The 26,406-nt window shown below is 37.4% G+C and overlaps 1 protein-coding gene across 6 annotated transcripts in view; it reads left to right on the top strand.

Annotated features, from left to right (window-relative positions):
- The window catches only part of utrn (utrophin), a 184,221-nt gene extending 158,779 nt beyond the window's left edge, over positions 1-25,442 (top strand). For 3 of the 6 annotated variants that reach the window (XM_024290458.2, XM_024290457.2, XM_024290460.2), the window contains 10 exons: positions 3,226-3,362; positions 8,223-8,261; positions 8,657-8,722; positions 10,131-10,196; positions 15,918-16,079; positions 16,383-16,614; positions 21,088-21,163; positions 21,362-21,445; positions 22,677-22,702; positions 24,414-25,442. In XM_024290458.2, coding sequence (XP_024146226.1) covers positions 3,226-3,362; positions 8,223-8,261; positions 8,657-8,722; positions 10,131-10,196; positions 15,918-16,079; positions 16,383-16,614; positions 21,088-21,163; positions 21,362-21,445; positions 22,677-22,702; positions 24,414-24,422 — 897 coding nt within the window. In that variant the 3' untranslated portion in view covers positions 24,423-25,442. The remainder of the gene's footprint in view (positions 1-3,225; positions 3,363-8,222; positions 8,262-8,656; positions 8,723-10,130; positions 10,197-15,917; positions 16,080-16,382; positions 16,615-21,087; positions 21,164-21,361; positions 21,446-22,676; positions 22,703-24,413) is intronic. The other 3 variants (XM_024290459.2, XM_024290461.2, XM_024290463.2) reach the window with 3 other exon arrangements.
- The last annotated feature ends 964 nt before the right edge of the window (positions 25,443-26,406 follow it).

The following is a 26,406-nucleotide window of genomic DNA, read 5'->3' as shown; positions in this document are numbered from 1 at the left end:
TATCTCTCACTTTTTTGTCTCACTTATCGAACCATATTCTTTTATTCCCCTTATATAAGACAGTTTCAAAAATACACCATCCACTGAAAGTATGCCTTTTACTCCGGTGTATAATATGGAGGAAAAAACATGGATATTTCTGTAAAGCATGTTAGGGAGCAGCGGGGAGGAATTTTTCCTTTTGAACCAGAATGTGTTAGCTTTACCGCTGACCTCTCTGCGCTCTCCAAAGTTTTGAGTTTTTTCCTTTAAGTCTCTTTTTTTATCTTTATTGCTTTTTGAAGCTTTTACTAACAAAACCGACAAATCTGAATTGATTTTTTTCATTCGTGAAAATCTGTTAGATGAAACACATTGAGCAAAAGACAATAGAGCAAGAAAAAAAGTGAGCAATAAAAGACTGCTGACAAGAAAAACACCTGGACAAACAGCAAAGGAACATATGGTTCCCTCACGTCAACACAAAAGTGCTTGTTTCCAGACAGTAAAGCCCCTCCCCCCTATTTGTGTCATGGTTCACATCTCATCAAATTTCTCCCAGCATGCCACTGTTTTCTTATGTATTCAGAGATAAAATCAGAGACGCATTAAATGATTTATCAAAAGTTTAGTGTTGCAGAACAGATTAAGCCAGATGTACAAAAGATAAGAGAGTCTGGTGAAGTTTCAAAATAAAATACCGTACACTTCTTCTAACTTAACACAAATTGATTATATGGTGGAGAAAAAATATACATTTGCAAGTGTGACACACTTTTTTTGTATATTTAAACAAAAGAAAAAAAGATGAAAAAGTGAAGAAATAAAGTGCAAATTTTGACTAAAATAGCTGCTCATAAGTGCGGCTTTTATCTGCAACATTTTTAAAATCACACATGCCTTTTTTAAGAGTTGTTCTATGGCAACTTCTTTTTGCACAACTAAATGAAATCACCAAAATAAAGCTCAGGACTCTGAGACTTTTTCCAGACCTACAATTCAGCTCCTACTGACCTACTCTAAACACCTGCCGTTTTCTTCCCTGGCACGAAACCTTTTTGTTGCTCAGAAATGCCACATTTGACCTCAGTCTAGCTTCCACTACTGTTTCCCATGTTCGGTGTTGTTCCTCTGAATTTGCTACAACTCTGCATGTTTCCCTTTTAGTAAATGGGCATCATTACATACCTCCACAGGTGATGTTTGGACCAACTCGCTCACTTCATCCTTACTGATCTTTTCTACTTCCTGCTCCACATTCACTCCTTCCGTCTTTCCATACACAACTCCATCCTTCACATCTGTTTCTCTATCAGGACAAAACCCGTTCCCATAATTTACATTTTCAAAAAGTACAAATTTATCAGGACAAAAAGTTGACTTTATTTGAAAAATCAAAGTTTGTTGCCTCAAAGATTTTTTTAAAACTGCCAAACTTTTCAATTGAAACCAAAAATGTTGCGAATGAACATCAAATGAGTTTTCTTGTTCTGCACCTCCCACTTTGAGAACCGTTGCTGCTTCCTGCTTTTGACGGAACTCTTTCCCTGTCTTTACTTTTGAATTTAATTGTTGAATTCCTCCTACATTTCCCTCTGGCACAATTGTAATTTGCATGAACAAATACTAAAATGCTCAGTGATCTCTTGGGTCTCTTCATCATTTCTTTCAAAAGGCCGTAGATTTTGCCTTATTGCTTTTCCAGAAAGAGACAGAACTCAACTGATGCATTTTTGAGGCAACAATTCGCCGTTGTGAGGCGCGTTTGTGTTGATGTTTCTCCTCTCTCTCTTTTAATGTGTTTGTTTTATTTTACAAATGAGATAACTATTGACTCTGAAGGAGCAGCTGTAAAGAGCAGCAATTATTCTTCTCCCAGATAACGTGCCCACCAGCTGCCCTCCATCACTTTCTAAACCCAGCATCCTCATCTTGATCCGAGCTGCATCAACAAACACTTAATATGTTCAGAAGTTCAAAACCAATAAAGATTTATCTCCAAACTAATTTGCAAGTGTTGCATCTTCAAATCAAAGTGCAATTTATGGTGAATTCTGTCAGTTGCATACAAAAAAAAAACATCAAAGAAGAAAATCTTTGTGGATTTGTGAAGGTTTCTTAAATCCATTAAAAACAAATCCACGGAAATGCCTATGCAGCTAAATAAAACGGACTTTGATTTGAACTAAGATGTTGCATTTAACAGACCTGCTTTTCTAACTAATTAATATTCCTAGAAAATATGTCCATTAATCTCAAAAATATCTAATTTTTTGCTAAAGTTTACCCAAGCATCTGTATAATGAACAAAATTCTAGTGATTGATTGTTCAGTTTCTAAATCCTGTCTGTTCTAGACTCACTGTTTTCCCCTTACAATACCACTTTGATAAAGTGCTTAATCGCGGCTATCTTCATGCTCAAACTGTTTCATTTTTATGCTGCAGAACACAGAGTCCTGAGTGAAGAATAAAGTTTAGAGTAAGGATTGATGGGACTTTTAGGAGACTCACTGCAGCCATTCTTCACTTTATTTCATTTTTGTCACACTGTTTGTCATAGACAGGATATTGCTTTTTGTGTTTTGTTGCAACTTTTATTGGTGTCCATGTTATAATTGCCTCTGCTGGCAATACTGAACAAACGAGAAACGTTAATTTACGACTGAAATTTTCCTCTGATGTTTATTGTCTTCCAAGTTCCTTACCTAGTACATCCACTTTGATTGTCTGAATTTAAAAGGTCACAAGATGTTCAAATTGCGAGAGAAACTAATTATGGGATTCTCTCCTTCCTGGGACTCGCTGATTGTATTCAAGTTGGAGATGTTTTTCCACCGTATTCATACTCCGCATTAGCATCCACCCTCTTGCAGCTGAGTGATATTTAAAAAACAAAAGTTTAAGCCTCAAAGCGAGGAGATTTAATGAACCGCATGCATATTTTGAGCAGTTGTTCTGTTGCTGCAGATGATTGGCTTTTGTAAATGATTGTCTAAATCCTCTGGAAAGGGATTTTGTCTCCCTCTGGACAGACTCTTGTGGTAATTTGTTGTTTGCTTACACGGCAAAAACTCGCCTCAGCAAGAGGAACACCTCCGCTAAGTACCTAATTAGCAAACACATTTTCTTCCACACAAATGCTCATCTTGATTACATTTGCACAAGAGACTTTGTATGAGCATAAAATCACAACACGGAACAATAGGTGACGACCAAACTCCTGTTTTTTTGTTTTTTCCACACAGACGACGTCAGGCGAAGACATGCGAGATTTCACCAAAGTACTGAAGAACAAATTCCGATCGAAGAAGTATTTCACCAAACATCCGAGGCTCGGATATCTGCCAGTCCAGACGGTGTTGGAGGGAGACAACATGGAAACGTAAGTAACAGGTTTTGTTTGTTGCAAGTCGTTTCTCTAATATGTGGGGAAAAAGTTTATTTTCTGCTTTAACTGTTTATAATTAAACGGTTGTAAAAAGACAAAAGAGATGATTCATCTCTCCTACATGTAAATTCAAATCTTTACTGTGATTTTCTTTCTACTTTTATCCCCCAACTTTGCCTCTACTTTTATTTATTTTTTTTTAATCGTGACAATCGCGAGAGGATACCATGTTTAAAAGGGATTGATTTGGTGTTTAAAAGCATGGCGTTTTGGTTGTTGGACTGATAACCCAACATCACCTCAAACTTTACTTGGTCCCACCCAGTTGTCGTTTTCAGAACATTGGTCCCGAGTTTGGCTTGGGGAAATGACTCCTACTATATAAAAAAAGTCTCGACAGGAGAAAGGTAGTTTGCCTTCTCTTGGTGGGTGGAGTGCTCCTGCCTCTGGTGGAGGAGTTTAAATATCTTGGGGTTTTGTTCATGAGCGTGAGATTGACAGGCAGATTGGACCGTCGTCTGGCGTTATGAGGTCACTATTTTGATCTATTGTGGGGAAAGGGGATCTGAGTCAGAGAGTAAAGCTCTCAATGCTCTGGTCGATCTTCGTTCCAGCACTCACCTATGGTCATGAGCTCTGGGTCATGACTGAAAGAACAAGGTCCTAATTACAAGCGTTTTAAATTAGTTTCCTCTTGAGGATGGCTGGGCGCTCCCTTAGAGATAGAGAAGCTCAGTCACCTGGAGAGAGCCGCTTCTCCTCATTGAGAGGATGTTGAGGTGACTCGGACATCTAGTCCCGATGCCTCCTGGAGAGGTATTCCGGGCATGTCCCACTGGGTGGAAGACCCAGGTATCCCCAAGGCCTGGGAATGTCTCGGGGTCCCCCCAGAGGAGCTGAAAGAAGAAGCCAGGGAGACCCAATCCCGGATGAGCGGAAGAAGTTTCAGTAGCAGTAACATTAAGGACAAATCCACTGAAGCTGGATGCCAAAGTAAAAGATCCAGTTTGGAATGAAGGTGTGAATAATGTAACTGAGTCTGACTATACTACTGTGTAGCTTTGGCGGCCCAAATGACCATCCCGTCAGACCAAAGAAGCAGATACTAACTAAGATTAACCTAAAAAAAATCCAGTTGTTGATATGCGTTGTGAACACCACAAGTTGCAGAAACCATCATGATGTGATCCACTGATAGTGCCTGATATCTGCAAATCTTACCAGTGGCTGGACTAAAAAGATGCAAGAGGCTCTTATTGTGGCAACTCAAGATCAGTAGATGCCAGGAACTACCACACCAGGCAGGACTCCAGTTGCAGGCATAGACACTTGAACACATAACCGTAGGGTGCATTTGCAGGACACGTGGCTGAGCAAATGACCAAAAACTCCTGTTTATTATGGGCTGGAAGTCCAAGGGTCAAGATGGTTAAACACCTGTGATGGTAGTTGAGTATACTAAAGCAAGGATATTGTGGGACTTCCAGATACAAACACACAAAATAGTAAAGACTAGATGTTGGCAGTCGAGAAGGAGAAGAAGACTTTTGTGATCGATTATGAACATAAGAGAAGAAGGAACACCAAAAGATCAAGAAATACCAAGAACTGAGAGAAGAACTGGAAAACATGAAAGTATTAGATTCTAGAGACAAGACCTAAATCCAAGGAACAGGTCAGATACTGCACTGGATTGTCAAACTGCCAGTATTCTAGTGGAACTTGAAGGAACCAAACTGCTCTCAGGACAAGTGGGAGTTCTAGATAAATTCAGAGGCTGGTGAGTGTCCTGGCTCATGTGCTTATATATCAGTAACACTGGTCCGCTGACAACGTTTATCAAATTTATGTCTCCTCTTCTAGTACTTAAAAAATCCCCCAAGAGCTGTTTCACATTATGCAGACGCTCCGTTTTCTCCCCCGGAGAACTTTTAGGCCGTGACTCCTTCGAAAACGAACCCATTAGCATGTGCGCTCTGAGACCTTCACTTTAGATTTGTTATGCTTGTGCTCCATGTTTTCAAGTATGTCTCGTATTATGTGTGTTTTTTGCGGAATAACTGTCACATTTACTCATATTTCTTAATTTTCTTTGCTCACTTAAACCCCTTAAGGAGCATCGACTCCTTGAGACGCAGGCAGTGAATCAGCGGCTGACTCACAAAAGCTCTGCCCCATTTTGAAAGTTGCACACAGCCCGTGTTCAGATGGATCGTGGCGTTTCTTTCATCCTGAGCGTCCTCGTCCTTCCTCCCCCTCACCTCCCACCTTGTTCCATTCTCACTTCCCCGTTTCTCTGGGGAAAAAAATGACTCCTGCAGAGCTTCCTGCATCATCAACGTCTAAAAAGTAGAGAAAAAAATGTTTGAATAGAGGACAGAGAAACAAAACCTTGAAAATAACAAGTGATTGTCATCATTTTTGATTTTTTTTGTGCATTTATTTCATTTTTTCAGCTATTTCCGCCCTGAATCATGACACTTTTGCTGCCTCCAAAATAATACCACATCCTAAATTGAAATTGATTTTCCAGTAATCTTTCTCCCTTAAAAATGAGAAAAAAGATTTTCTATTATCCAGATGTTTGTTGTGGGACGACAACAGCTACATTTACAGAACATAAAATCAAAATTTCCATTAAGGTTTAGGTTTTCCTGTCAGTCCAGATGTCTTTTAAATTAAAACTTAAAGTTTTGACAGTAAAAACCAAAGTGAATCATCTGTTTTTCTCACTTTTAACGTCAACTCTTTAAAAAAAAAGTCTTCCCACTCTCGTTTTCTCGGAACATCACCTACTCCTACTTAATACTTCTATTTTTGCGAGTTGTCACGGCAGATTTTACATTCGTCACAGCTTTGTTTGATAATGCGACAAACATTTGAAAGGTTTCCCGCTTCGTGTGGATTTTGAGACTTTGAACCCACATGACAGAGTAGAGAGGAATTTGTTTTGCAGAGATTAATAACCTTGAAACACGTTTTTATTTCTAATAAAGCGTTCAAGTGGGATTCGAAGAAAAAGCATTGATGCCAACAGAGTAGGCAGAATAAAAGAGTCCACCTGCATAAATATGCATATTTATTTATCAGATTACAAAGGAAATAAACTACATTGTCACAGACAAACATATTTATATCGCCTACATTTCGCTTCTTTAAAAAAACAAGTTTAGGTGACAGAAGAAACGAGGGGAGCGTCCCGTGACAGACTACAGAGGCATGATGGGCAAAATGGATTCTTAGAAACCTTTCAGGGCGTTTATCAAGGAGGGAAAAACCTGGGAAAACAAAGTATATGCTTTGCAGTTTTTGACAAATCCATAAAGTGATGACAAAAGACATGGGCTCTCTCTGCGGGCTCGTCAGTCCCTCCGAGTCAGCAGGTTTTTGTTGCGACAGTAGCCATTGGGGGGAAAGCAATTCAAGCGTGATTTAAACCAGATCTGTAATCTGTGTGTAAAGGTTACTGCGAGGCAGTTTATGCATTTAACTGTTGAAATTGTTCTTTTGAAAGTAGCTTATTTAAAATGTTTGGATTTCTACAGTTATTGTGTACTAGGAGAGGTGGAGGATTTTGAAAGAAGTTATCAGATTCTGCAAAGACGATCTGGAAAAGTGTGCAGATTTCGAGATGTTAGCTGTTCTCTGCATTGTTTGTTCCTGTTTTCTGTTAGATGTCGACTCCTCCTGCAGCTGCAGCTGCTCTGACACAAATATATTCATTCATTCACCTATAAGTCTCTGACTTTCTCAGGTGGAATATAGGACGCAAAGTTGATAGAAGTCAAACAAACTTGACTCGTCTTGTGCAAAAATACGACATTTCTGGATTTCTTCAAAAAATCCTCTGTCAAAATCTGAATGTTGAAAATCTTAATAAAGCAGTAATAATAAAATCATCATAAAATCTAAAACCAGCATTTATTCTAATTTCATAACCAGCTCAGTGGCCTTGTGGTAGAGTGTCCGCCCTGAGACTGGAAGGTCGTGTGTTCAAATCAGTTGACACTCACCATCAAGCGGTTGGATTGGGGGGGTTAAACCACCAAATGGTTCCCGAGTGCGATTGTGTCTGCAGCTCACCCCTCCCACAGAGGATGGGTCAAATTTGGAGAGCAAATTTCACACACTGAGGTTTATGACAACTAATGGGACAATAACTTACATAAATATATATATTTAGTTTCCAAATTGATGACCATGAATTCCACTTTTAAAAAAATACCTTTAAAATGTAACCAACAGTTCTTATTACCTTCATAAAATGAATAAAATGTTAATAAAATTAATTTATACGTCTTCTAAACATTTTCTGAATTAAGCAACTTGAGATTTTTTACTTTTAGGTCAACTTTTTCCATTGTTAAGAGTATAGAGCAAAAGGAACTTGACTCATTTTTATTAATATTTTCTTTATTTGTAGATGCTAACTCTTCATAGGACAAAATTTTGGTGATTTTGCAAAAATTATGGAGAGTTGTGAAACAAAAATAAGTTAAAACTACTGCAAATATCAAATAGTTTGTGGTGTAAAAATATATTTCAACCACGTGTTTTAAAAAAAAAAAAAAAAAAAATTTTTCCTAAAGTGTTTCTGTAATAATTACAAATCAGTGCTTTGGAAATGTTAACATTATGAGACATGTTTAATTTGTACAAATTGTGACATTAATGTCTTTGATTTTACACTTAAATGTGCATTTGTCGCAGTTTTTGCTGCATATTTTGTGTCCTTAAGTAAGTTTTTATGCGATCTTTCCGCTGTGTTGGTCCAGCTTTTCTTTCCGTTTTTGTCCTAAACTGTGTCGTGGTGCTTTTACTTCCCACCCCTCCCTCCCCGCGTTTCTCTTCCAGCCCCGTCACCCTCATCAGCATGTGCCCGGAGCAGTATGAGTGAGTATCTCCACCGGCGAACGCCGCGCTGCCTTTAAAACAGCACCCCCCGCCTCTTTCCGTTCACCTGCATCCCCCCCATCACCCACCTCCTCACACCAATTAATCTGTTGCTTCACTGCATGTTGCCCGACCGCCTTCCTGCCTGGCTGAACATGAAACCGGGAAATCTCTCTTGCCACCCCCCCCCCACAACACCTGGATGCTCATCTCAGCCAGGCTGTCAGAACCCATCCAGCTGCTCCGTAGATCATCCCTCGTTTCTCTCTAGGATCTTAAAATGTGTTTCTAGGTGATGTTGCGAGGGCCGCGTGCGCATGTGCCTGTGAATCTTTGGCGCTTTAACCGGCCCGCCGTGTGATCTCATTCATCTCCATTACCACATTCATTTCCAGGCTGTCCCAGTCACCCCAGCTCTCTCATGACGACACCCACTCCCGGATAGAGCAGTACGCCAGCAGGTACGAGCTGCGGCCACCATTGCATCATCACACGCATGCACCTGGGACCGGTTAGGTCAATCCTAATCCGATTACCGAAAGGATTTCAGTTATTTCTGTTCCAGGGTCAGCTGAGATGTTTTGGTTCAAATATTCAAAACATGTTTTATATTTTGGAATGCAAGCCACGTTTTCATGTCTGCAAAACTGATAAACTGCTAACGTTGCACTAAAAATAATAAATTAAAAAAGCCTCTCCAGTAATTTGAATGCTGCAAATGTTTTCTTATGAATAATAGAAGCACTTGTATTTATTTTTTCTTATTATTACATTCCTTTTAGCGTTAGATTTAATTACCCTGGCTCCATATTCTGATACGCAGTCATTTCCATGGACGCTGTGAACGCCTAATAGCGTTTGACAGTAAAACAATTGAAATTTTATGTCATAATTTTATAACACAATAAACAGAAACGTTTGATTTGCTTTAAGCAAAATTAAATTATGACTAAAGTACAGTAAAATGTCAAGAAACAAAACAAAAAGGGTTGTTTCCTCTTAGTACACATGTAAACTGAAATGTTTTTAAACTGAACTGAATCCACTCAACGAGAGACTAAAATGAATTTTCAATAAACTAACTGGAGGTCAAAAATGAGCATTTTCTCTTTCATGTGCATGCAAAAGAGAGAGACGTTTTTCAGTGTTCTGTCAGAGAGCAGCCGAGCACGCACTCGACGTGATGTGGACGTCTTTTTGAGAGCTCTGACGGCAGCAAACGCTCATAAAGCCGTAGACTGTAACCTCCTGCAGGTCTTTCTAGACTGACACGGTATTCATGCACATGAAGCGATGGAGAAAACATTTTAGCCACGGAAAAGCATGAATTTGTATAGGATGTGTCAAAGTCGAGGCCCGGGGGCCGGATCCGGCCCTCCAGATCATTTTATTCTATTATTAATGGTTATCTTGCGTTTATTCTTTACTTCTATCATTTTAACAAAATATATTTTTATGGAGAGTAAAATATTGAAACGTATTCAAAGTTTAAGTTGATTTATTCTGGATTAATATTACGGCATGTTTTTATTCAAGTTGCATTTTTAAGTTTTTAAAAATTTGTGTTCAATAAATGTTTATCCTAAAGTGTTTTTTGAAGTTTAGCCCCTGTGTGATTGAGTTTGACACCCCCGTTTTATAATAATGAACAAATATATTATATGACATCATATTATATTTTTGGTTTTGACGATGAAGGAGTGGCTGCTCTCTTGTTTTTGCTGTAGATTATTTATTGAAACCATTAAAGCTTTGTAACCAAAGTGATCATTTTGTATTTACTAAATGTTTTCAGATTTATTGGATTCCCTCGGTTGTTCACTGTGGATCAATGCCTAGAATTGCGTTAGAGTTTGGTTTGTTTTTCAGGTTGGCGCAGATGGAACGCTCCAACGGGTCCCTGCCGACTGACAGCAGCTCAGCGACGGGAAGCATGTACGTTATTATACACGCCAGTTATTTATTTTTTGGCACAATTCAAATTGAACATTTTGTGTTTTTTTTTTGTTCTGCACAAAGTAATTTATTTTTGGCATTTTATTTAAAAAATGGAGCCCATGCTTCTCGAACTTTTATCCCTAAAATCCCTAAACAAACTAAAGAAATACAAATGTGACTCACACTTAAAGAGAAGCAAACTGTGTGTAAAAGGTAACATTTGAAGTAAAAGCTTTCAGAAATGATCAAATGAAAGTGACGGCTTTTGAGAACTCTTGGACATTTGTGTGATTACAGGAAAACCATGAAGTGTTCCTGGTAAAATGTGTCATTCAGAGTGGACTGTTCAAGTCAAGGACACTTTTAAAACAAAAAAAAAACAAAAAACAAATCCTTGTCAGGAGTGGGGCTCTTGAGATAAAGATGTCCCAAACATGCTTTTAGACACATGTTCATTCAAGGTCGTGTCACTCAGAAAATTGGTGGAAAAATTATTTTAAGTGTATTTTTCATAGGTGTATAACAAATTAAAACCCCCAAAGAAATACAAATAAACAACTCAAAGAGCGAGTAAACCTGCACTTCGTTGAATTTCTTCACTTGATATTTAAATCCATGGAAATCGTATCATTTCAGCACCATGGACAGCACCCGCTGTGACGGTTTTGGTTTAGTTAAACTGTCAAATTGCCTCGGTCCGCACCCCAGTTCTAAGTCAGCTTCTAGTTTGGGTTCTGTGTTCTGGCTTCTATTTAATCTCAATGAATATTTGGTTTTGTTTAGAAAACTGTTGGTCATGTAGACTATTTTAATAATAAAGCAATTGCTCCTCAAAGTGGGTTTAACCACTTGACAACTACTGATTCAAATTTTCATTAAGCTACTTTATCTCTAAAATTACCATAGATAAAACATCAGTGCATACAGAATATAAATAAAGTTTAGTCTAAATTACAAGGGGGGTTTATACAAATATACTCCTTATGTGTCAGAAGATCCATAAGCCCCGTTGTAACGGTAAAATATGTCCAACACAAGAGACTGTAAGTTCTAATGTCTGCTCAGCAAACGAACAAACAAACAAATAAATAAATGCATTTTTTAATAGTTGTAAATGACTGTACGTGATTGATTGATTAGGTTTATTTCAAGCATAGATTGTGGGCAATAGAGGACAAAAATGTTTCAAACTCATTACAGAAATAATGAAATGCATTGATTGTCAAGGGGTTAAAAAACAAATTAATCAACAATTAATGAATATTTGTTTTGAAAATCTGTATTTAGTCATGAGATTAATCAATCAGCTTTTCTAAAAAAAATATTTTGACCTTTTTTCATTGAAAAAACACATTTGTTATTTTATATAGTAAAATTGTGCATTTTTATTCACTACTTGCAATTTTTTTTTTTTGTACACAATTAAATTTGTTTTTTTTTTTTAATAATAAACCTCTCCATCCATTAGATTTGTGTTTGTAAAGAAGTGAATCCGTTTTGCTCTTCAAACCTCTATAATGCGTCACTCTTTTGTACAATGTGCTGCTTTTTATTACTTTTTCCCCTCAGAAAAGAATCCATTATCTTTTCCACTCAGCCCAGAAGTCTAATGAGCTGATGAAGATGGCGTATTTTTGAAGGATAATGGGTTTAACAGCAGTACTTTTCTTTTTAATAATCCCGTTTTTTTCACACTGTTCTGCATCATTTTTTATGTAATATTTGTGTTACTCTTTGTAAACATAAAATGTCAAACGGTTTCACTGATTGAATTTAGAAAAAGTATCAACTTCAGCACATTTTTTCCTCTATACGCTGTACTTATTACTGTCATGTAGTAAATTATAAACCGTCTGGTGATGGGCTTCACTGAGGATAGAAGTTTCATTTATCACAGCCTAAAGTGAATCACTTAATGACACCAAAAACCATTACAGACCTGATTGAAATAAAAAACCTTCAATCTTTTAAATTAAAATGCTGTTTTACACAAGCTAATGTTGGTCACTTTAAAGAATATTTCATGTTTTTGTACATGTTTGGGTTTTCTTTGGGCAGTCAGGCTTAAAGACATGTTTCATAGGTTTATAGTGATTCTGCGTGAATGTGGTTGTAGGTTCCAGTGACGGGAGAGCAACCTGTCCTCTGTGGACCTCGTGTACGGCCGATATTAGCTGGGATTGGCTCCAGCAACCCTGTGACCCAAACAGGGTTTCAGCAGGTTCAGAAAATGGATGGATGGAAACATTTATTTCATTTTTTTTAGTTATTTTATTTAAAATGTAAGTTATTATTTCAGGTTTTTATATAATAGAATCAGACTTGGTTTAACTAAAGATTCGATTAGGTATACTCAAATTTTTTTTAAAGAGATGCTTTTAAACTCAAAGTTTCTACCAATCCGTTCTACATAAAAGTGACATATTATAAAATTATAAATTTGACAACATTATATTTTTCATTTGTTTGAGGTATGGAATACATTATAAAACACTAAGCAGTATGGAAGAAAAATAGTCTCACCAGAATCCAACTTTTTTTTTTAAACACAAATTTTATCCTGCATAGTTATGTATATTCGTATGTTTTTACTTGAAATTTGGCAGCAAAAAATGTTACCTGCCAAAATTCACCTGGAAAAATCACACGATACATATCATGATACGTGTCTCACGATACAATACGTATCACAATATATCCTAAGACTGCACCAGATTAATTTTTCACTTTTAAAATTACTTTGACTCTTCTTGAATATTAATAAAATCGTAGTAAAATTTTTAAACAAATTTTATGTAACCCTTGTGCTACTCTCAGCATGTTAACATTAAAAGTAGGGTCATCTGGACCCCGCAGGACAGCGCGCTGACCTTTTTTTTACCAATTATTTTTTGTCTTCATTGTTATCCGTGGGAGATATAAAATCCTTTCCACATTAGTCATGGGAGGGATCACACACCAATGTAGGGGTCGGGTCATCTGGACCCCCATAAGAAGAACGGTTAATGATCACAAAATTAAGAACTACAACTGTAAACCGTTACTGGCAGCAATGTTGCACAGAGTTTTGGTTTGGGACCCACCACAAGTAAAAACTAAGTGTTTCATAACAACAAAAACTGTGATGCTGACTCAACATTTAACACTAGCTGGTTCTGATCTCGTTGTTGTTTTGGTTGTGATGTAGAACTGTTCAAAGAGGCTCAGTGTGCTGCCATCTAGTGTTCGGGGGTTTAAGTGGAAACCAAAAGTAAGACGCTCATAAATAACAATAAGTATCGTCTCATTAGCAATTTAAATCAAGTATCACCAAACAAAATATTGTAATATATCGACAAATTGATTTCCCCCTGCACATGAACTCATCATGACCCAGGACAAAGTAATCTGCACCAGATCAAGTCGAGCGGCTTTTAGCCAATCAAATAAAGCTCCTTTGATCACATGATAGCCTAAGTGTTGATTGCTTTGTCCTGGTCATGAAGAGTTCACTACATTTCCAGATGAATAAAAACAAATTCAAATACATAATCATTCTGGATAAAAAAATCAGTCAACAAAAGATTTGTATTTGGATGAGACTATTTTGCTTCCATAAAGCCGATATTTATACCTCCAAAATGGCATTTCCATTGTTAAACCCTGTGTTCTTCTTCTGATAAATGAAGTCAAAAAGATGGGATTGATAACTCTATTGTAAACTTTTTGCTGTCGTTACGGTTCTCTGCTAAGCTGAAGGTTAAATTGCATGTTGTCATCACGCCGTGGCTCCAAACAGAGAGTTTTTGAGGTGGCTGTCACTTCAGATGCTAAAGTACATGTTGTCAAGCAGAGAAGAAGTGATTTTTAGAATAGCAGCCTCCCCCTACAATTTCTCTGTGAGGAGTTATTTATTTATTTTTATTGTTGTTGCCTTGAGCTGAAAAGACTGGAGGCTGGAGCGCGCTGGCTTTCTCTCTCAGATAAAGTCCCCACACTTGGCTGGACTTTTCCAGGTAGCAGCTCTGCTTTTGTACATAAACATCATTTAAGAAGGACGGCTGGGTTTTCTAAACACGCTCTTCAAGATTCGCCGCGTCTTTGAGCGCCACTTGAAACGTTTGTGTTTTAAGTTGACGCCTTTTGTTGCCGTAATGGCATCGGGGGGGGGAAAGGAGTGCAGCAACTGTAGTAACCTCGCCGCTGCTCGCATTTTTAAATCCATTCTGATCCCCTCTCTGGTTCTATTTTGGCCTCGCTGCAATCTCCGCTGCTTCCCCTCTTTCCTCGCCGTTTCTCAGCAGGTGTTTGTGAGCCAGCTTTACCCCCTGCCGTCCCCCTTTTTTAACTTGTACAGACCCCCCCTCCCCTCACCACCACCACCACCTCCTGCAGTCCCCTGTCAGCCTCTGAACTTCCCTGTAATTGGTCGCTGGGTTTGTGCAGCACCTGAAGTCTGAGGCCTGGAAGACTCTGTGAGCCGAGCTCCTCTGTATGCTCCCTGTCTGTCTCGTCAAAGCGAACCAGCCTCTCCTAAAGAAAAATGTTTGTGGGTTAGTTTTTGTGCTAGTTACAGCAGCACTTTTTTAGTGCCTTCAAATCCCCAGAAGAGTTCTTAAATGACATAATTCAATACAAAACAAACAAACTTAAAAAACTTTGCATTTACTGACTAATTCAGGTATTTATTAAAGACCCTCTACAGTTATAAAATCACATTTTGGTGTTTTTAACATGTTCTTGTGGCATTGTTCTAATGATGGAGGACATATATATATAAAGAAAATTAGCTTTTCATTTGCATTTCTCAGTATTTCTTTGTTCCTTTCAGTCATTTTCAAGCAGCTAAATAAACTCCCCTAGACAAACATAATATTTAAATGTTTAAAAATACTGTATTTAGAAGTGCTAACGTGTCTGTTCATGATTAAAAGTCATTAAAGTTAAATTATTTGCATGTGTATATGAATGTACACAAATATATTTATATTTCCAATCAATTCATTACTATTTATCCTAAGTTTTATGAATATATTAATAGATTTACTGTATATTTTTGTTATTTTTCATTTCTAGCTAAATTTTTGCTTTAATTGTTTGAAATATTACAAATCAGGTTAAATCAGATGCAGGTTAAAAAAGAGCGTATTTGTCGCGTATAAGGTACACTACCTCAAGAGCTCTCAGCAACGGGGAGGGGAAGAGGGGGTGGGGTTGCTCTGCACCAAGGGTCCCGCCCACTGTTATTTTGGATGAAATAACAAAATTTTAATTATAAGACCACTACGCTTTTAAAATGGATCAAAACATGATTAGTGGGTCTTTTAGTCATTTTTTTATTTTTTTTTTACAAAGCGCTGTACTTTTTGTTGCAAAATAATGAAAAAAATTATAGCAAAAAGTTGTATTTTTTTGTCTAATTTTTTCTTTTCATAATGACTTGGTTGTTGAATAAAAGATTTACTTTTAATGTTAGGTTAAAAGAAACAGAATCATTATCTTGTCAAGATAATTACACAGATTTTTAAATTGTGCTTCTTCTTTTTTATTTATTCTGCCTCAAAACTAGAAAAAATTCTCAGTATCTGTTTTTCTTCCTTTGTCATTTGGAAACTTGGAACTTTATTCCAAATTTTGTTTAAGTTAAAGAGCTGCTCTTAGCCGAACAGACTGAGACCGTTAACGTGACGGACAGAAACACGGCGCCCTCGCTCTTCGCTGACTCTGTGCTGTCCGCAGGGATGACGAGCACGCCCTCATCATCCAGTACTGCCAGACTCTGGGAGGGGAAGGCTCCCCGAGCAGCCAGCCCCAGAGTCCCGCCCAGATCCTTCAGGCCGTGGAGAAGGAGGAACGAGGGGAGCTGGAGAAGATCATCGCTCGTCTGGAGGAGGAGCAGAGGTGAGCAGCGGAGACGGGAACCTCCAAGGAATACCGCTGCGCTTTGGGATAATCCTATTGAAACAGTCGGCCGTTTTTTCCAGAATTTACAGGCCGTTTTTCACCAAAAATGGATAATAATCATTCTGTTCTAGATCCAAGTTTGAGGCTTTTTTTTGGCCGGATTTGTAAATAAGCTGAATATTTCTGATTCTGCAGAACACATCCTTTAAAAGGAACAAATTTTGCTATTATTGAAAAAAACTGTTACTATGCAATCGTAGTAGTGAAGTAAAAAACATTACTTGAACCTCGTTTTCTCAGGACGCTGCAGAGGGAATACGAGCTGCTAAAGGAGCAGCACGGCCAGCGAGGGGTCCAGTCCGGAAGCCCGTCAGAGGCTTCCTCGGCCCTCCCCGACGAGGCCGATCTTCTAGCTGAAGCCAAACTGCTGCGGCAGCACAAAGGTCGGCTGGAGGACCGCATGCACATCCTGGAAAACCACAACAAGCAGCTGGAGAATCAGCTGCACCGCCTCCGACAACTGCTGCACCAGGTGACCCCCTGACCTGTGTTATTCCCCAAATGTAAACAAGCAGGTTTCATTCTAGTTTTAGAACTTCTGTCTAAAGCTTTTTCAGTCTCAATGAAGCTGAAAATTTGTTTTGAGTTTTTAACATGTCTGTGTGACATTTTCTTATGAAAGAGCTGAGCTCCAAAAGCCACACCCCCTCAGAGGAGATTTTGGAATCAGAGGCTTCAGATCAACATGAAAAAATTGTGTTTTAAGACATTTAAGTTGTGGGATTTTGGCTAAAACGTCACAATCATAATTAAAACACTTCTGGAAACATTTTTTTTTTAAATAAAAAATTGTCATAGAGGAACTTTAAGTCACGTCAGCTTTTGTATCCAATCTTATCCAAGTGATTTATTTAAAGGTGTAGATAAAAGTGTATTAATTAGGAACATTTGTGTTAATGTCAACCATTACATCACTCATCACATTGTGCTCATTGAGGCCCGTTTTCATGGTCTCATCTGTAGCAAACACATTTTTTATGGGTATTTTGTATAGTTTAACTCTCCAAAATCAAACGGAACAAATACATTTTCATCAAAAAATTATGACTTTACACTTTTTTTCACATTGTCTATACAGTTTTTTTAAGGAGGGAGTAGAAATGCATGTATGTGCATTCACATTCTGTCAGACAAGGGTTCATTATTTTAAAAAATCTAATTACATAAAGCCCTGATGAAGACGTTTCTCATAGATTAAGAAGACTCATGCATCATAAATACCGACTGAACATATTCGATGTAGGTATGCTTTATACCTTCAGCTTCCAGGCTGAATTCTCTCGTCGTTAACAGTCACTCCATCCTCCAAATATCTCTTCCTAAAGTTGGATTGTTCAGCTGCAGTCCTGACAGATCAGAATAAGAAAACTGTGGTGCCAGGGAGCTGGGGGGCAAAGCAATAACTCACAGCAATTGGGGGGTTGGACGATGTGACTCGGCCCATTTTAAAAGGGCGACGAGGAACGCTCGACAAGAGAGTTCTTCTGTGTGTGAGAACATTTCTGTCTGATTTTAGAAGAAAAGGTTCTACATTTTAAAGATAAAATTACATATGAGCATAGATTTTCTACATGTGAATTATTTTGTTTTAAATTATATCATTGGAATATTTGGGTTGATAATGGAAGATTACATACGATATGACTCTTATTGTGTGAATGATTTTCCTGCTCCTTTCTGTACGTATTTCACATGTAAAAACTCAATCACACTTTCAGCAATCTTGGTATAAAAACTTTCAGCTTATTCAGAACATTATTACTTGTATTTTTGGTATTCATAAACTTTATAGTCTTGGAAATATTGAGCAAAATATTATATTTTATATTATATTATATGACTATTTGTTATGAGGTTTTATAGGCTAATTTAGTGCTTAGCTCCTATTTTAGCAACATGCTAACATTTTTGACTAATTTAGTTTACTGAGGATTTTTAAGCTATTTCAGAGTTTAGCTAGTATTTAAGCAATGTGTTAGCTTTTTGGCTAATTTGGCATCTACTGAGGTTTTTTATGCTAATTTAGAGTTTATCTAAAACTTTAGCAATATGCTAACATTTTTGACTAATTTGTTATCTAGTGAGGTTTTATAGGCTAATTTAGTGCTTAGCTTCTATATTAGCAACATGCTAACATTCTTGACTAATTTAGTTTACTGATGAGTTTAGGTTATTTTGGAGTTGAGCTAGTAATTCAGCAACGAGCTAGCTTTTTTGTCTAATTTGACATCTACTAAGGTTTTTGAGCAATTTTACTACATAATTTTAAGGAATTTAGTTCAGGTTCAGCACTCTTTCATATTTCTTTAATGAAATGTCCAGTCTTTTAGCACACTTAACATTTTGCAAATAGATTTTGCATTTTCAATAAATCCCTGCAGCAATTAAAGTAAATTGCGTCAACATTTTCAGCATAAAGCATTCACACTAGCATTATCGTAGGTAATGCAACTTTTCTAGTTATTATTATTTGGAGTGAAACTGTTTTTGATTTTACCCAGAATTCATCCACCTTTGCAGTTTAAAGGCCCACTCCAATCATATTTGATCTATTGTAAAAGTTTTTCAATAATGTTTAAGTCATTTTAGCCTAAATCAAAAAATCTGTGTCATTTTCTTGGACATAATTTCTGCAGACCGGCAGTAGTTTACTATCATCTGAGTCGGGCTTTTGCCATTGACCAACCCCGACCCCCCTTCCCGTCATCTATAACTGAGTTATCAGTTTACTCGCTTTCCCACTGGCTTACAGCCCCTCACACCTCCAACCTAGCATTACTGGTGCAACTAAATGGTTTGCAATATTGTATGGAGATAAATAAATATCACCCTGACTTGATTTGTATCTCATATAGTAAATTATGTGCATAAGTACCAAAATTATTAAATTAAAAAGAAATACAATTTACACACGCACAAATTAAAATGACAACAAGCTTGAAACTAATTAGACCTACAAATCTTAAAGAATTACACACGAAACGCTTTTTATGTCCAAAATATATTGCAGCATGTTTTTATTTGCCACTGTTTCAAAATGATTTGAATTAAGATAGACTCAGAAATACAACTTTGAGTTTAATTTTCTTTACATATGTCCTCCATTATGAGAAAAATGACTCCAGAACATGTTAAAAACATCATATTTCCATTCTACTTTAAGAATGCCTCTCTAATCAATTCTGTTGTGGAGAAATTGGGATGATTTTTAATTCGTCCCCCTGCGTCCACCAACCGGACCGTCCACATCCCTGCAGGCTCTGTAACACAATCGCTCTTCTGTGAACATCTTTGCCGCCAGTACCGTTCACACATAACAAAGCTAATCACTTTATTTTCGAGCAGAAAAAGGAAATAAAACCAATAATCTGACAGTAAAAATTCACACTCTGATATTTGCGGAGGCCTGGAGGCTCCAGGAGCTGCAGCTTCTGCTGAGCTTCAGAATAATAAACTCCACCGGCTTGATTTCACACCTGAAATTCAGCCTCTCCAAGGCCGACCAAAGACCTGAACTTAGCTTTTCTTAGGAGAGGCCGGCTGTGCTTCAGGGACTTTTTCAAAGCATTAGCCTCAGACCAGCAGATAATGGGGTGAAAAGAAGATGAGTTATTAAAGGAAAAGTGCGGGCGCAATATATATTTTATTTTACAGTTAAGTGGATCGTGAGGCGGCGTTTTAAATGTCACCAGCAGAAGCGTTTGTTCCTGAGTGTCGTCTCTGACTTTCAGGCATGATTCACTGTGGTTTTGTCCTGTCGGCGAGAAACTGAACCCTCAGTTTAGCTGAAATGTGTCTTTTCAGTCAAAGTTGCAGCACTGGTGGGCTCAAAGTAGCATATAAGAATGTAAATCAAAAGATAAGTTGTAGATTTCTTACCAAAAAAAAAAAAAAAAAAGATATTAAATGCGTATCAAAAAATTGATCGGACAGTGTAGGGATGTAAACAATAGTTTGGCAACCACATAATAAACAAGATTATGTTAGTTAAAAGGTATAAAATCAATCGAGATGTAAATTATGGGTCAAATCAGCTTAAAGTGAATGAAAAACAAAGATTGAAAATTTGAAGAAAGAAGAAAATTTGAAAACAGTTTCAAACTTAAAAATACATATTGAAAACTTGAAGGAATTATTAAAAAAACATAATAATAATAGCCAATGAGCTCTAAATAAAGAGGGAGAAACAAAAAAAGGAAAGTTGAAAGTACAAACAAAACATTATTTTTTAAAATATTTTTTTACATTTTCAAAAATTCCTTCAAGCTTTCAAGTTTCAACTGGTTTCAAATTTTCTATTTTTTTTTAATCAAATTTACAATGCCTGTTTTTAATTTACTTTAAGATAATCCTAATTTGACCCCATAGTAAATAATCTACTGTAGTTTCTATTAAGGTTTTTTTTATTGTCTTTGTCTTTTTCTGTAAATGTGATGCAAACCAATTTACGTCCAATCACAAGCTCACTTCTTCCAAGTCAATGCCTGAAAACATTTCTCTGTCAAACTTCATTATTATTCATAGCTTTAAATGCCGTATGAATAAGAAATGTCTAGATTTTAGCGTTTTTGGTAAAAGAATTGGACTGCATCATATCGCCAAAAAGTTAGTTGAAGATGCAAATTGAATTGTGTGAGAGGGAAAGATACACACCCCTAAAATAAATAGATTTATTTTTACATTTTTGTTTTTTTATGCATCATCTCTAAAAATCTAAATCTAAATATTAATTGAAGAAAATAGCAGAAAAGGTTGTATTTAGTTTGAAAGCGATCAAATTATAAACTGTTCTGAGTTAAAATTATTTTCTGGAGATTTTACTTTTAGTCCTGTGAAGAAAACTGGCTTTAGAGATGTTCTTCATATCACCTGACAGCAGCATATTCGGTCATAAGCTGCATTCATCTCTCATAAATACTGACATTTTCCTTGTTCTTCATCTCAGCCGGAGGTGGACTCGCGGGTGAACGGAGCCTCCTCTCCTGCTGTGCAAGATCGAGGACCACTTACAGAAAACTCAGGTGAGCAAACCTGGAGAATGGACGCACGCACACACACACACACCCCCACACACACACACACACACACACACCCTTGGCGTTAAACCACAGCTCAGAGAGCCACTCATGTCTTGCTGTGACAGTACTTTCCTGAGTTTGCAGCCATGTAAAGTGTGGCTGATGATAACGCGGTAAACCTGTGTGTGCACGTGTGTTCAGATGAGCTGCTGGACCCCCACAATAGCAGCTCTGACCTGGCAGATGTATTGGAACAGATTAACAGCTCCTTCCCCGCATGCAGTCGTAAGTCCTCCTCTCACGCCGCTCGCTCAGCCTCATCCGGCGTGTGTGCGTTTCACCACGGGGTCAAACCCAAATAATCCATTTCAAGATGGCTTCTATTCATCATTTTGCACATCTTCACCCACCTAGTCGGACACTTTTATCTGTAATTGTCAGTTCCTGTGTTTTTGACGCCAACATTCCTCAATTAAAGCTCCAGGAAAATAAAGCCAGCAGAGCTCTCCTGGAGCAATCATCAATAATTCCAGCTGGAGTTCATCATCCACCTTTCAGTTCTCCTCAGCAAGGCTGGATCTTCCGCATTCATCCTTTCACTCGGGTTGTTTGTGTGTGTCAAATTTAATGTGATGGCAGTGCAGCATCTCCTGCGAGCCGACTCGTTTTTGGTTCGTGTGGAGCAAACGGATGAGTTCAGATGTAAACCGACACAACAACATGAAGGGGATTTGTTTTCTGAAGTCGAGAGAAACCTTTCACCCCAATCATCTTCATTAAAGACCCACTCCAATGAAAACGGCGTTTAAAAATGTTTTTGTAGCATGATGGAGGACATATTTAGGGAATATCTGAGTATTTCTGCGTTGAAATCTTGTAAATCAGGAGCAGAAGAAAAAATGCTGTTTGAAAAAAAACACTTTAGGCTGTCGGTTAAACAACATAAACATTTTTAAACACACTAAAACTACATTTTTAAAGCTTTAAACATTTAATTTTTTAACATTACTTTGAATAAAAGCAGGGAGGAATATTATTACAGAATAAATCAACTTAAACCTTAAATAACTTTGAACCGTGGACCGTATTTCTTCTGCGCCCAGGGTGAAGCAGGCGTTACCCTGCGCTCACAGTCCCGCCCACATTTCACAGGCGAATTTCTAATGAACTCCAGCCGCTATGCAGAAAGTATGTCCTAATAATTTAAATTAAAATAATCTACTAAATAATTAAAAGGAACACTTTCTAAATAGATTTTTTTAAATGATTGGAGTGGGACTTTAAATAATATTTCTCTTTCAAAGGTTTTAACTAAGTGTAAAAATAACTAAAATGTTTAAATTTGAAAGCAAAGCTCGTTGAGTTGAAACTCCTATGGGGCTTCGGTTAAAACCCATTCTAATCCTGAAGTCACTCCAGTGTTATCAGACTGTGCAAAGATTTAGTTTGAACTCATCAAAAACACAAATACAATGACAAAGTTTGAGTATTTAACGGCTGTTTTGTCTTCCCACAGCCTTGAGTCTCTCATCAAGACCACAGGTGAGACGCCGTCTTCTACTTTTTTCTTTTTTCTTACTGGTCGGAAAAGATGAGGAGATTTGAATTGCAGCACACTGGAGAGATAATTACAGTCGAGCCCTCCATGTCGCCTTCACCTGCCTCCGTATCAGGTGATCAGTGCAAGAGGGCGCCTAATGGATCTCAGGAGAACACCATGGCTAACCCCTCCCCCCTTTGGCCCGCTCTGAGGGCCAGGGCGCATTTCAGGACAGAGATGCTGTGAAAGCTTCTGTTATCGACCTTTTCCCACTGCCGGTATTCTTCTCTGACCTCTCCCCAGCAGTCTTTTCAAACCACTCTTGCCTCTTTGCACACGAATTCTACTTTTTTGTGCCTCTCTGAGGCAGATTTTTGACCTCAGCCTTTAGCAATTATCCCATCAGCCTTCCTGCTAATTTCTGGATGCTGGCTGTTGTCTGTTGGTTCAGGAGATTGTCTTAAAACTAGGGCTGGGAATCGATTAAAAAATGTACCTAATTAATTGCATATGGGGGGGGGGATTATCGCGATTAATCACAATTTGTGCCATTATTTCAAAACTTTTAACTAATTAATCGCATACTGGGGAACCTTAATCGCGATTGATCGCAATTTGTGCCATTATTTCAAAACTTTTAACTAATTAATCGCATACTGGGGAAACTTAATCGCGATTGATCGCAATTTGTGCCATTATTTCAAAAATTTTAACTAATTAATCGCATGCTGGGGGAACGTAATCGCGATTAATCGCAATGTCCCATTATTTCAAAACCTTTGACTAATTAATCGCATGCTGGGTGAAATTAATTGCAATTAATCGCATCTATTATTTCAAAAAATTAACTAATTAATCGTATACTGGGGGATTAATCACGATTAATCGCAATTTGTGGCATTGTTTCAAAAAAATTTAACGAATTAATCGCTTGCTGGGGAAACGTAATCGTGATTAATCGCAATTTGTGACATTATTTCAAAAATTTTAACTAATTAATCGCACATGAGGGAATTAATCGCGATTAATAGCAACTTTGTGGCATTATTTGGTAACCACTTTTCTGTAAATAATCACAAAATGAAATCACACAAAACATATTTAGAGCATTTATCTTTAATGAGTACTGTCGATCAATTAAAAAAATCACATTAATCACACTTTTGTGTTGTGATTAATCGTGAATAATTACAATGTTTTCCTCATTACATGTTAAATGACAATATGCGGCTTTTGAACAAAAACAACCCAGAGAGAAAATGTTTCTTTCATTTTTATTGTATTACATTTTTTTAATTTGTCAAGTGTTAATCCAGAAATGTAATCTGTGTTCAAAACACATCAACTGTAAGTTAACCAGAACTATAAAGACTTTTATGTCTGCAGTATGCGACGCGTTGTCGGATCAAGTGGATCAAATAGACTGCTTTTTTTTAAAAAAGCAGTCTAAACCAAAAAAGTAATAAGATTAAAGTACTAAAAACCATTAAATATTTAGTTCTTTTGTAAAAAAAAACCATGGTATAAGTGGGATAATACCTGACGTAGTGTTTTAACGCACGCCATGGAAGCCTGAACCGCCGAGCAAAGTGAAAGACTGCTGCTCTATGAGGTGTGATTAATCTGCTTTAATAAATATTAACTTTGTTTAATCATGTGCGTTAATGCGTTGACACTTACAGCCCAACTCAAAACATTTCTCCTCATTTTCAGGTGATGTAAGGACTGAAGTATTCACGCATGAGTTCAACACCATTCCCACACCAACCATCCCATCTCCCGAAATCCCAAAGATGCACCGGAGCGGACAGCTAATCCACTTTAACCACCTCGTCTATGCAAACTGTACATTTTTACCGGTTGTTGGCGGATCTTGTTTAAATAAATGTGAGATTTAAAGTAAATTATCCAGAAAGAAAGGATCAGAAATGGGAATCAAACTGTTACACTATTGTCCCGTCATTCCACTGCTGTGTTCCATCGAATTCCCTTCTATGTATCCATGGAAGCACACACACTATTCCTGGGAGACTTAAATCTGCCCCGTAGCACGTCAGGTTCCCCTTTAAAGCGTTCGATGCCGGCTGATTGTTTAAGGAAAACTTTACCCTTTCTGTGCCTATACAGTTTGTCATTCCATGTGGGGAAAACTATAAGCAGACGTTTTTGGAAAATCTAGATTTAAATCGGAAGGTGTCTTGAATCTGGGTTTGTACGAGTTGTCATATGTAGAATAGCTGGTGTGTTTATTCTTATTTTCTTTTTGGAGAACTGTACGTTGAGAAATCAGAGGAAAGCCATGATTGCCTTGCTACCTCAGACTCAGACACAGTTTTGTTCTCGTGGTTCTTGTTAACAGTCGTGATCACTTACAGTTCTAGCTTACTGTGTTGGTGTACACTGCGGCGAGGATTTACCAAGTATATAATAAAAAAAGAAGTCATCACTGTACCACAATGTGGACTCCCCCTCCCTGAAAGATCACTCTGGTTGGTTTGTTTTATGTTTTTGCTCCCACTGGCCTTCTAGCACTGGTCCCTCACTGTGTTGTGTTGTTGTGCTCTATGCTATTCTGTAAAACCGTGAGGCTGAACAACACTACTATCTGAACCAACACAATCATGACCAACCTTACCATGGCAGGACTGTGTCGCCCCTCCTGAGGTGTGTAAAATAGATCCACCACACTACATGTAATATGGCTACGTTGTTTTATTCAAAATAAAATTTTTATATCAAGAACTGTCCTCTCTGTTGCTTTTTTGGTACACTCTAAAACAAAGTCATCATATTAAATTGCATAACTTTTGTTAATGTATTCTTTTTTTAGGGCGTTCTTCTTTCAAAAAAATTCAAAACTTGTAAGTATTTGAAAGTGGAAATAATCACAGAGGAGGAATTCATCACGCCGTGTCGTGATTTACAGAATATTGGCCTCATTACAGCCGCCTGCGAAGATGTCATCCAGCCAGGGCTGTTATTATTTATCAAGTGAATTGATCACGCCGTGTGAGGATTTGTCACCATTACGTGTTTGCATGCTGCGCTGTAGAGAACAAATCACTCGGGACGAATGGGAAAAGGTTATTAGCCCTTACCAGGAGAGGATGCAGGGAAAACACTCGCTGGTGGGGTGAGATGAGGCCTGGACGATGGGTCTTGGAATGTCCGGTTGGAAACAGTTTGAGGCTTTTTTATTTTTTTTGTTCTCAAATTCCCAAATCTTCAGTAATTTTCTTGCATGTTTTGGGGATCTTTCGGTTTTAATTTTCCATTTAGTCACTTAGATCACAGTTGAAAATAAAAAAAAAAAACTTATTTAATTTAACATGTGTTATCATATTTTGATTTATTCCTATGACAAATACTTTTTTTATTGGGTAAAAATTATCTGGCAAAGGTGATGGTTTAACTTTTTAAAGTTAAAGAGTTCTATGGTCAATTATTTTATAAAAATAAAAAAAAAAGTGAAGATTGCTTTCTGCTTTCACAAACTACCAAATAAAACATTTACCATAAAGAACACTGTGCAATAAAAGACACAATCTAAACATAAAGTAAGACAATAACAGGAAGTGACACAATAAAGTTTAATTATATGAAAATAATGATAATAAAATTTATGACTACTTTCTTTTTTATGTTTTGAAACATTTTTTAAATAAGACTAACAAAAAACTTTATTATATATCAGTGGAAAAAAATC

Source organism: Oryzias melastigma, linkage group LG24 (assembly GCF_002922805.2).
Source record: "Oryzias melastigma strain HK-1 linkage group LG24, ASM292280v2, whole genome shotgun sequence".
Taxonomy (NCBI): domain Eukaryota; kingdom Metazoa; phylum Chordata; class Actinopteri; order Beloniformes; family Adrianichthyidae; genus Oryzias; species Oryzias melastigma.
The sequence above is the reverse complement of the archived record's forward strand: the minus strand, read 5'-3'. Positions and strand labels throughout refer to the sequence as shown.